Raw genomic sequence first — 12,277 nt, 5'->3', positions numbered from 1 at the left:
CGAAATACAAAAATAATATACAAATTTTGTAAAAAAAATCATATTTTTCAATAATTATTATTATTTTAATGTTTTTTACAATATAAAAATAGATTATTAAAAAAAAGGTAGACTAAAATGTAAAATTTAAAATACTGTTAAAAAAGTATATTACTGTATATATATTGATATGATATAACCGATGTTGAGATCAAATTAAGTTTTTAAAAATATAATTTAAGTTAAAGTTATTGAGTAGAGTCGAGACAGCTTTGGGTGATCTTCCAGTCGAGTCGTCCCTTAAGTGCACAATCTTTGAGCCGATATTTATAAAATTGAGCCAAAATTCTCTGATATTTTTCTTTTTCTAATTGTTTCTTCTTTTCTTTCATTGCTTTCACTTCCGGTAAGTTTTGATATATCCTTTCGGTCTGTGCTCTCATCTCTTCGTGAGTGAAGAACCTCTTAATCGACGATTTGAAAACCGGTTGAATGACATTCATTTTTATCACTTTTTTGGCGCTCTCTTGTTGTCGGATCCACTGTTTAGCCATTTGTATGAGTCTTTCATCTGCCGTACGTTTTCTTAAATCTGAGATTGTATTGATTCGGTTGACTCTTAACTGCGAATTGATCCGCATATCAACACAGCGTCGGTTGAAAGCCTCCTGAAGTGTTTCGTTAGAATTACTTTCTAATAGTTCATCGCTTCTTGTCTTAGAAATGTTTCGCGGTTTGTGATATAAACTCTTTGATTTAGTACTTTGCGGTCGTAGACGATATGTCTTGTCTTTAGGTTTGTCGTCAAATGATATAAACCAAGAAACGGGTTGTTTGTCAGTTGAATTGATTTCATAGTCAAACTGTTTGTGTTGTTGTTGTTGTTGTGATTTAAAACTGGTTGTACTGTCATCGATGGTCATTGCGTCCACACTTTTGCTAAGTCTAGTTATTTCTTTGCTCAAGTCATATGACATATGCAACGCATCCAATGTATGCCAATCTCTGGTCAACAGATAAGAAGATGATGTTTGGCTAAGAAGACTGATATGCGGTCCAACACTTTCATTGATTTTGGTCTGTTTGATGGCCAGTTTCATCAAATACGAGCGCATCGTTTGTGTACTGACATTAGCTTTGGTGGACAACACACTAGTATGTGATAGCATTTGATCTTCATTTGCCGCCATTTCTCACATACGGCTCAACCAAACACAACAAACCATTTGTTTTATCAATTGATTCAAAACAATAACACAACCAACGGATGACAAACACAAAGAGCGCGCAAATTAAACACTCATTTCATACCAAACAACAAAAACATTGAAATATTAGCCATATATTAGACTTGAAATTATTAAATATTTTAATTAATTAATATATTAAAAATAATAAATACTTTTTTAAAACATTTATTTGCATATATACTGTACGGATAATATTGTGTGGGTGTGTTAAATACAATGACAATTGATTACCATGCTCATTTATTATATTGATATTTTTTGGAAAATACTTTAAAAATTCAATTGTTTAAACCAAACATACAGTTATTTTTTTCAATGATTGCATAATATTTTTTAGACAGAGGAAAGTAATTGTATTAAATTAAAAACATTTGCTTATCATTTGAAATAAGAGTATAAATTTTATTACCGGTAATATAATTATATCTGTGATTATAAACTTAAACACAGTATTTGTATTTTTACAGAAATTTACTATTTATTTGTTTTATTATAATGATTGCAACAATTTTTTTTAATAGTCAATGTTATGCTGACTATACATAAAAATGATTTCAAGAAGAGAGAGAGAGAGAGAGAGAGAGAGAGAGAGAGAGAGAGAGAGAGAGAGAGAGAGAGAGAGAGAGAGAGAGAGAGAGAGAGAGAGAGAGACATGTGTTTTTGAAAATTGTTTGAAAACAAGTGACAAAAGCTTTTAATAAGTTTTTATTTTGCGTTCAAAAGTCAAGTCAGGCATTAATCACTTGATTTAAAAAGAAAAAAACATTATATTATAAGTGAGTTGTTGTGTAAAAAACGACCCAATTTTTTTGCGTTCAACATTGTATGCCATCCGAGATATGGGTCGTCCACTACTACACATTGAACTCCTTCTTTAACCATCTCTCTCTCTCTCTCTCTCTCTCTCTCTCTCTCTCTCTCTCTCTATCTATCTATCTATCTATCTATCTATCTATCTATCTATCTATCTATCACTCCATAACTTTTAGGCTAAAAGTTTAGGGGACACCTAATCCTTCAATGAAGTGTGAGTGTGTAGAGACTCTACTAGAGAGACTGTAATGTGTATTTGGGAAAGACATTTGCGAGAGGAAAGGGAGAGTGTTTGTTATGCTATATATACTGTATATTTTGTTTATATGGTATTTGGATGTTTGTGTGTGTAATGCAATTGATGTGTAAATTAAAAGTTGAGACAATAGTAGAGACAAGAGTTGTGATAAATGGAGCAAAAGTTTTATCAAATGTCTAAATCAATAGCTAATTGACTGCTAATAAAGTTAGTCTACAGTATTATAGTATAGAGAGGTACGGTAGTCAGTGCACTGGTAGGACGGTAGCCACCAGTAATACATTTGGCAGACATTAGCGATTTAAAACATAAGCTGTTTTGACGCCAATAGCGGTTCTCATCCACTGTCGCCACTGTTGTTGTACAGCTATAGGGCTGTCCCCCTATACCTAAGCTATTGGTAGTGCCTTCAAGGCTTGCCATCCAATGTTACGTAAATATAGCGGTTTGGGTCAAACCCGTGAATCACAGGGAACCGCAACTTAAAATAAATAAATTTTTAGTTTAGTATTAAATGTTTAATTATATTCTATAAAAACAATACAATTAAACTAAAATATAAAATATTTCGACTAAATTCATAGGTTATACACACAAACTAGACATTTGATAATACATTTACTGTTAGAACCGATAGTACAAGTCTAGTGTGGATTATAAGAAAGCACTGTTGGCTGTAATTGTATGTATATTAGACAAGTCATACAAAACACAAACACAGTGTGTATAAGTCGACTATAAAACTGTATCGACTGGGCTGGTGGTGCAGCCAGTGTTTAAGGCAATACACACACACACTGTAAGGGCTGTCCAATATAAGCAGCGTCTGCCAGTGCATCGGTCTGACTGTACATTGAATGTCTATGAATAAGCGCTGTTATGATACATAAATGAGTATACAATACATTATATGCTATTTGTATGGTTATTGTGTGTAATGCTATTGAGTGTGTGTTGTGTAGTGTTGTGTATATATGTTGTATGGTTTGAGCCATTCATTCATATATAGAAAAATGGCCGCAAATGAAGATGAACTTCATTACATTGAAGTTTTCCAGAACTGCTTCAATAAGATCGCCCACAAACAGACAGGTATGTCCACTAAGATATCATTGATAGCAATGGGTTTAGTGTCGGACAGGGAGTCCCCATACAGATACGGGACGGGCCGATGACACGGCCAGGCAGTAGTCAAACGTGTGTTGTTTTTATTGTTGTCCACAATATTCCTCTATTCCTATGCATTATATCAATGTTTTAATGCCTTTTAAAAAACCTTAACTCCAGTAGTGTTTCATTACTTTCACTATTGTTTTACTGTTAGACCCATTGATAACACAAATTGTTGTTATTATTATTATAATCTCTATGTTTATTGTCAATAGACTTATCTGTTAATTAGTAATAATAATAATAAGTGTGTGATTGTTATCATTATTTATATTATCAGACATTTGTTTTAGTCGATCGCAAACTAAATCATCAATTTTTTTGCTGGTCTTTCGCATTCATTCATTAATATATTATATTTATTATATCATAAAAGCATTAGTTTTTTTTGTTAAACAACAAAATGCTTGTTATTATTATTATTAGGTATACATAGGATATATAAGATATACAGTTATATAACTACTACTACTGTATAACAATACAGTTATACTTGTTTTTTGTTTGTAATGTTTGCATGTTTTTATCAAATTATTATTTTATATATATATATATATATATATATATTTAAGATTATGTTAAAATTTATTTGTTATTTTTGTCAATAATGACAATGCTGAATTTAGTAAAATAGTTTTATTTATATATTATTTTGTTTGTTTGTTAATTTGTTTGGCATCTATTATTGACAGCTTTGTCATAATAAGTGTCACTTTTTTTTGTTACTGATAGGTCATAGCTGTCATATTTTTAGATATATTTTTTTATTATATAATAGTTATATACAATATATATTGAATATGATTTATATATATACGATAAATATAAAATATTAATATTATTGTACATTCATGTGATTTTCATAAAATATTTAATATTAAAAAAATGTTATCATAAAAAAATTATCTATAAAAATGAAATTCAAATTCAATTTTTGCTAATAATGATAATAATAAATAATATAATTAGTTATCAATAGATTGGCGACATAGTCACTGTCTATTTGATTAGTAGTTGTTATAATATAATATTTTCATTGAATACTATATTATAACGATATTATTATTATTATTAGTCTATTTTTAAGCCAACTTTTATGCCATTAATTTTGCAGTTAATTACTAATTAAACAAAAAAAGTAAATTAATAGCTGCTTTATAACTGCATTATATACTGTATATTTCAACTTAGATTATTATATGTAATATTTTATGTGTGTTTATTAAAAGTATATTTAGTTTAGTTTTTTGTTATTTGCCTAATAAATTTCAAACAAAAAAAGTAATATAATAATTATAGTTAATAAAAAAATTATTATATGAAAAATAAGAATATATTTAATTATATTTATTACATATCTAACGAAATAAAAAAATGTTTTTTTAATTAAATTTAAAGCAAAATAATATCACAAAAATCAAATTGTAATTTGAATAAAGGCTTTCGTAATTAAATAATAGTCTTAAAGATAGAAAATTAATACTATTTTTTTTAATTTATTTGTATGAATTTTTTTTTAATTATTTTTACATCTATTTTGTGTTAAAAAATATATTTACAAAAATCTAGGAAAAGTTTTTTATTACTTAATTAATTATTATAGTTTAAAGTAAATTAAAGTAAAAAGTAATTATAATTTTTTTTGTTGAATCAAAAAGAGTTTAAAGTTACCTAAAGTTATAAATGATAAAACTGAAGCTATAAATTTTTTTGAAATTGATTTTTGACATGAATTTTATAATTGATTTTGCAATTAATGATACAAATTGTTTATCCCAATAGATATATAGTGTAATGTCATTGAAAATTTAGAGGTGAGAGAAAAAGGAGGGGACAACCAGTTTATTGTCAACAAAATATTTGTGTCCAATAGTTGAGTTGATGGGTCCTCTTGTATGACTGTCCTCTCATTTAGCAAAGAGTGAGAGAGATTCTTAGCGTTGTTTTATTTGTTTGACTTCTTAGAATCGGTTCTCACAGCTCTCTCTCTCTCTCTCAATGGTTAGGTTAGAAGTCCTAACTTAGGACACATACATATAGTGTATTAGAAGCTATCAGTGCTTATTGCGAGAGAGTGAGGGCACTGGGATTGCAATTTGGGATTGGGATAGGGATTGGATATGCCATTAGATGTGCCATAAGAAGTAGTGAATTGTTGTTTTTGTTTATCTAAGCCTTAAGGCATATAAATCAATGCCTACTTTTCGCTTAAACACAAAACGCTTTCGTATATATGATGGGCACATATATTGAATATATATCTATGGGTTTCATACATATATGTCTTATATATGTATTTATTTTACAGTAAAACTGATTTTCTTTTCAAAACCTTCTCTAGAATAATGTTCTTCTGTTTGACAAATGATTAGCCATTTTTGTGGCCAAATATTAGCGCAAATTTCGTGATAATTTTGTGTTATAAATAATATTTATTAACACATTAATTGAATTGTTGTGTTTGATAATCAAAAATAAAAAAAAAAGTTTATTTTTTGTGATAATGTATTCACCACTAATGGATGAAAAATTCTTCGCCAATATAGACAAAACTCGTGGCGATTCCATGCCTTATGTGATGCCTTACGGGTCTTCTGGTGACTCCCACACTCACGATGACGTACTCTTGCAAATGGGTCAATCCGTGCAACCGCCTCCACATCCCGGCCAGTCGGGTGTACCCGTTGGAGTACAGTCACATTATCACCAGTTAGGCGGCGACCATCATATGCACCATCACATGGCACCGCCGCCATCAACCGGCCCTAATGGCACTCAAAATCAATCCAATGCTTCGGACACACAATATTTTCCACCGTTTTGTGATACACAAAGAGGTACTGTAACTTACCATTGATTATCTTATTTTGTTGTTGTTGTTAAATAACTAATTAGACTGAGGACAGACAGAATTAGTGTTAACCTATTAATTGATAAAATTATTATAATTATCTAACAGTTTGTCATATGTTTGTGTAAATTACTGTTTTTGAGATATTTTTACAGATATATTTATATACGTAATTACGATATTATTTAGTTTATTTTATAAATAATCATATGTTATTTATTTTTTAATTTATTTATGTTTTTTTGTGTTAAATCACGAATATATTTATCGATTGAGGAGAAAAAAGTTGTAATTATTATTATTTTTTATTTTTGTCTGCTAAATGAAAAACTTATTTAATAAAAATATAAAATAATAAGATATTAACAATATTTTGAATAATTTCACAATTTTGATGAACACCTGCCGTCAAAAAATCTAAGGCATCGCTAGTCAACGGTGCCAATCGTCAATAACCATAAGCTTATAGACACCCGTTATTTGAAATGAACTACCGATATGTCTGGCGGCGGCAATACTGTTGTCGCCGCCAATAATATTTAACCCAAATCCCAAATATTTGCTACTTTTTTAATTAGATTTGCGTTTATAACTTTAAATTTACAGATAATTTCCTATAACTTTCAGTAATATAGTGTTTAATTTTAAAAACGTTAATTAAGTGCTAATTAATAGCTATTAATAAATAACTGTTATATATATGTATGCCGTTTGTTCAACCCGTAGGCACACTGTATGGTTCGGACGCCTCGAGCTATTACTTAGATTCGGGTGACTGGAATGGACAGTCAAATTATCATGCGTTCGGACCGCCGCAGCCACAAACGCCACAACCAGTTCAGGCATCGCCCGTCTCAGTGTCGTCCGTGACCAGTGGAGGGGTGGGTGCAGTTCCCACTCAGGCATATCTTCACGACAACATATTTGAAAACAGTCCAATTTTATCAAGTCTTCCTCCAATGTCCTCATTTCGCGCTCAAACTGGTCCACAGGTAGCGCACCCGACAGTCTCACCCTCATCAGTGTTTGTGTCACCGATAGCAACGGGAACCACCACTTCAAGTGGATCACCGAGTCTTACCACTCAATCCGAATCGGGTGAGGCTATCGGCAAAGCATTGGCTAGCATTTACTCAAGCGGTTCGGGCGTCGCCAATACTGACCACACGCCCAGCAGCTATTCCGGTTCGGCCTCATCGACACCCGTATCCTCGCCGCAGACATGGCCTACAAGATTGTCTACGACAACCACTACTTCATTTGCCAATACAACTGATGCAACTGACGCTCATTTGCACACTTTGGTAATTATCGATGACTTTTCAGATTAAGATTTTTATTTTTTGCACTTTTTATGGCATGTGTTTAACATTTGATATTTTGCTTTCTTTTTATTTTGTTTTTATGCATGAATTTGCCATTCATTAAAAAAATTGATATCAATTGAATGATTGCAATGATTACCATAAATGTTGTGAATGTATGAAATGCATGGTTGATGTGTGTGTGACCATCACATCCAATACCGATCACCAATCAAATCCAAATCACAAACACACATACAATCAGCAATCGGCCCAAATTGATGACCAGTTTGAAGATGCCATTCATTTGCTGAGCAATCACACAGAGGTATGAGTTGAACTGTTGCAGATCTATCCGTTTTTATTTTTATTTAAGATTATTATACCCGCTATTTGTCATTTGTAGTGTGCTATCAATGAATTAATAGAAAACAAATAATATATGTTATGATAATTTAGTTATAATTTTATTAAAATGAGTTATATCTGTTAATTAGCACTCGAGAGGTGTAATGGGTGAACGTCTTGACGATGCCATTGATATATTACGCAATCACGCGGAAGGACCGCCTAATTATCTCACTTCAAATTTAACTCATCTTGAGAGCCATGTGGTAAGCATTTTGATTTTGACATCTTCTTTGGCCAAATGTGTGGTAATTTTAAATGTAATGAATCTGATGTCTGTATAGCCAAGTACTTCAAGTCTGGAGGCAGACAGAACCGGAGTAAATGCCTCTAACATTAATGCCAGTCAATTGAGATGCGATTCTGCACCGCCTCCGGGTACCACAATCGGCAAGAAGTCTAAGACATCTAATGCCAACGGCAGTAACAGCACAAACAGTCACGGAAAGGGTAGCAAAAGATCCCGATCTCGATAGTAAGCCATAGATTACTGAGACATTGGTTTTTAGTGTCCACTGTTCTAATTGCAATGTATTGTTGTCCGACTAATAGCAGTTCTGCCGACGAGGACGACGCCCCGCCGGAGATCAAAGTTGAACGCGAAAAAGAGCGAAGACAGGCCAACAATGCTAGGGAACGGTCAGTATTTTATTTTCTTATTACTCTTGTTGTACACAAGTGCTTGTAATCGGCAAAAAAACATAAAAATGATGACACACTTTCCCCGACTGACCAAATCGCTAGATAATAACAAAGTTGTAGTGGAGACCAATTCACAAAATCTGATTTTTAATTATGTTTTTTATTTTGACAAAATAATTAGTATTTTCATTATTCAATTTGAATTAATATATTTTTTTCAATTCAAAGAATTCGTGTGCGAGATATCAATGAAGCGTTCAAAGAGTTGGGACGAATGGTTGTCATACACCTTAAGTGCGACAAAGCGCAGACCAAACTCAATATCCTTCATCAAGCCGTCGATGTTATCACTAGTTTAGAGCAACAAGTTAGAGGTCAGTAGTCCGTACAGACTATACGATCACACATACATGTGCTTAAAAAATAACTTTATTTTTTTCATTCATATCCACAAAAAAATACAGAACGAAATTTGAATCCAAAGACTGCATGTCTTAAGAGGCGAGAAGAAGAAAAATCCGAAGAGGCCAGCGGTGTGAGCGTCGGTGGTGTCGGAGCGCCAAAGTTTGTCCATCACATGACACCACCCAACTGCACGCCTAATCAAACTAATCTAAACTAATAATAATAATAATATATATATATATATAAATATCTAAATATTTATTTTCCTCTTTCACTCATTAAAAACTCATTATTTTACTTTTATTTTCTAATTTAAGTAATTATTTAAAAAAAAGTATTTTGAATTTTTATTTTAGTTTATATATATATATACTTCACAACACACACACAACTTATTAATTGTCAATTTATTTACCAAAAAAAACTTTGTTATTTAAAAAACCAAACAAAATCTATTATAAATTAAGACTTCATTCCATTAATTTATGTAATTAATTAATTAATTTAATTATGAATTTTTTAGAGTATTTTCCCATTTTTAAACGCTTGACCCCAAAGGATAAGCTATTTTTTAATTATTAATTTTATTAATTAATCTCAAAAAGCTCTTTATTTTTACCTAGTTTATTATTATTATTAATATTATTTTATTTACTACATTACTAAGATCTAATGACAATTGTGTAATAATATACAGACATTAATTAATAATTATTTCAATCGCATTATTATTATGTTAATTAATTAATTATTTTTAAACTAATTTATCATAAATTATCATGACATTTTTTTTGCTGGGAAATTGTTTTTATTATTTTCCATAAAAAAACTGAAAAGTAATCATTTGTCCGAAAAAAACAAATGTAAACCTAACGAATCATATCTCGCATTTTAAATATAACTGTAATATTAATTATTATTATTATTATATTATTAAAAATAAACATTTATTATTTAATACTTGATAATGTGGTCCTAATTATGATATCAATAATAGTTAGCTTATATTGTTGTTGTTTGGCCTAATTGTTTGGTCAACTGTTTGTTTTCTAATCTAATTTGTTCCAAATCGGCCAAAATTCGGCTTAAATTAGACGCCGTTTTTCCCGATCTCTCAGTTTCGACCTATAAATTTACAGCAATGAATGTACACAACCATTATTAAACAACCGATCATTTTATTATTAATGATATGATTATCAATTATGTTAATTACCGATTCTTCTAATTGTCTGATCTCCCGAAGTATGACACCGATGGCCGAAACCGATTCGAGAAGTTGGTCACAGTGTTCGTGCATTGAGGCCAACAGTTTATAACACTTTCGGTTCCATTCATTATGTTTTGCATCCTTTTATTGAAAAAAATAAATTATTAATTTTTATGTCTTATAATTGTTTTCATTACTTTAAATATCTCTTCATCTGCAACGGTAAAAGTTCGCGACAACTTTCCCGACAAGTTATTGATGTCTTTTTGCAGAAATCTTGTCTCTAATAACACTTTCTTTGTCTCTTCATTTTGTTTCTTAACATTTGTCACAATCTCAAGAATACGTTTGGTGTATGAACTTCGCGACGGTGGCCACTCTTGAGGCACTTTTTCAGTTAATTCTTTGACTAACGACTCTTTTGCTTTAATCTCTTTTATCTTCGAGTTTATCGATTTCTTCAAATCATTTAACTTACTCTGTAGTGCCGTATGTCTGGCATTCTTGGCGTTTGACTCTAATGTTAATTGTTTTAATTGATTAGACAAAACATCTTCGACTTCAACCCATTTATGTGATAACATTTCTATCTCTTGTTTCGTGTCATTGATTTGTGTTATTAATTCTTGACTCGACTTATCCGTGGCCTCTAATTCACGTAACTTTTTGATCTCGTCTTTCAACTGATTCTCATATTCATTGGCCTTATTCTCAAACTTTTTGTGTTTTTGTATATCTTTTTCCAAAGATTTCAATTCGGATTCCAGATCTTCAATAATCTGTTTATATTTTTCTTCTTTAGACAAATCGTTAGATTTTTGAATCTCATTCTTATCGGTTACAGATATAACATCACCGGTGACTATAGAAATGGATGTGTTGTTAGAAATATTTTGAATATGATATGGCATTTGATTGGCACTTAATAACGATTCAATCGATACTTTTTTAGATTTTACAAACAATTGATTATCTGTAGCCTCACTGTCCAGATATAGACAGTTCCACTCCATTATTGACGGTATAGTATTTGGAAGTTTAAGACACTTATCGTAATATTTTCGTCGATTTGGTGCCAATTTGTTCATTAAGATTGGCTTAAAGTTAACCGATTTTGAGATTGTTGTGTTAACACACCAGGCATTGGCATCCGGTTTGGAATCACTGTCTTTCATCGGTGGTAACCAAACGGTGTTGTTATACATTTTCTTGAGACGACTTCTGATACCATCACTGGTTCTAACCGATGATATACGACTTTCATCCTCTTCTTTGGGCAGTCTTTCCAATAAAAACAAAAACAATTTTCTGATATCAGATTCATTGCCGTAAAGAAATGTTTGGTAACCGATGTCTGTTTTATAGCCTAACTTCTAATTTAAAAAAGGATTAAATGTATCAAAAACTATCATTGAATCAATGGATCAATTGTCGACATTACTTGTTTGCAAATGTTGGCCAATTGTGTGGCAATCTTGTATTTGATGGACATATTCATCGAGTGATTGATTTGTTTTGAGTTTAATTCGTTTGTACTGTAATTTTGGTCAATAATTTGAATGCAATGACAGACACACGACATAATCTGATAGACTTCCAGGTCTTTGATACCATTTATTTCGCTATCGATATCACTGTCAGACAGACAGACATAAAGTAAAAGATAACAATAAATATATCAGAAAAACATTGAAAACAAGTAATCAATTATCAGCTGACATACCATCCGATCTCTCGTAACTGTTGTATCAAAATGTTATCCACTTCTTCCATGTCTTTGAATAACTCTTTAGGTTATTGTTGTTTGGATCAGTTGTTTGATATGTTCACAGAAATCAATGGTTCAGTCGATAGGCGTTTAATTCAATCGATACTCAAGTTATTCAATGTTTATGTCATTCAATGCATAAAACACTACATATATTAGAGTACATAATAAACAGTGAAATCACATGAAACACACGATTCACTGCTTAACACATATTA

General features: G+C 31.1%; 2 protein-coding genes across 3 annotated transcripts; one reads left to right on the top strand and one right to left on the bottom strand.

Moving 5' to 3' along the window:
• The first annotated feature begins 3,009 nt into the window (after positions 1-3,009).
• On the top strand, positions 3,010-9,324 carry LOC128960660 (transcription factor 12-like). Of its 2 annotated transcripts, none has more exons than XM_054306800.1 (9): positions 3,010-3,393; positions 6,018-6,308; positions 7,049-7,626; positions 7,892-7,954; positions 8,124-8,240; positions 8,319-8,509; positions 8,575-8,673; positions 8,905-9,050; positions 9,141-9,324. In XM_054306800.1, the coding sequence occupies exons 1-9, from the start codon at positions 3,276-3,278 to the stop codon at positions 9,296-9,298; spliced, it is 1,761 nt and encodes a 586-aa protein (XP_054162775.1). In that variant the 5' UTR covers positions 3,010-3,275; the 3' UTR covers positions 9,299-9,324. The 2 variants fall into 2 exon arrangements, with proteins under 2 accessions (XP_054162775.1, XP_054162776.1); XM_054306801.1 differs by having other exon boundaries at positions 3,012-3,393; positions 8,587-8,673.
• Positions 9,325-9,992: 668 nt separating this feature from the next.
• On the bottom strand, positions 9,993-12,277 carry LOC128959599 (coiled-coil domain-containing protein 22 homolog). Its single transcript, XM_054305595.1, has 5 exons — positions 12,015-12,277; positions 11,733-11,925; positions 10,489-11,664; positions 10,298-10,432; positions 9,993-10,206 (listed from the first exon to the last, which is right to left on the bottom strand). The coding sequence occupies exons 1-5, from the start codon at positions 12,062-12,064 to the stop codon at positions 10,084-10,086; spliced, it is 1,677 nt and encodes a 558-aa protein (XP_054161570.1). The 5' UTR covers positions 12,065-12,277; the 3' UTR covers positions 9,993-10,083.

Source organism: Oppia nitens, unplaced genomic scaffold, assembly GCF_028296485.1.
Source record: "Oppia nitens isolate AA-2021 unplaced genomic scaffold, nextdenovo-longstitch-racon4-pilon3 scaffold4_pilon_pilon_pilon, whole genome shotgun sequence".
NCBI lineage: Eukaryota > Metazoa > Arthropoda > Arachnida > Sarcoptiformes > Oppiidae > Oppia > Oppia nitens.
The sequence above is the reverse complement of the archived record's forward strand: the minus strand, read 5'-3'. Positions and strand labels throughout refer to the sequence as shown.

Excerpts from the sequence above, each read along its gene's own strand:
- LOC128960660 (XM_054306800.1), top strand. The coding sequence starts at position 3,276 with ATGTTGTATGGTTTGAGCCATTCATTCATATATAGAAAAATGGCCGCA. Across the intron at positions 7,627-7,891 it reads ACGCTCATTTGCACACTTTG|CAATCGGCCCAAATTGATGA; the intron begins GTAATTATCGAT and ends ACATACAATCAG. Across the intron at positions 8,241-8,318 it reads CTCATCTTGAGAGCCATGTG|CCAAGTACTTCAAGTCTGGA; the intron begins GTAAGCATTTTG and ends ATGTCTGTATAG.
- LOC128959599 (XM_054305595.1), bottom strand. The coding sequence starts at position 12,064 with ATGGAAGAAGTGGATAACATTTTGATACAACAGTTACGAGAGATCGGA. Across the intron at positions 11,926-12,014 it reads CAGTTACGAGAGATCGGATG|TGATATCGATAGCGAAATAA; the intron begins GTATGTCAGCTG and ends TCTGTCTGACAG. Across the intron at positions 10,207-10,297 it reads TCAGACAATTAGAAGAATCG|GTCGAAACTGAGAGATCGGG; the intron begins GTAATTAACATA and ends GTAAATTTATAG.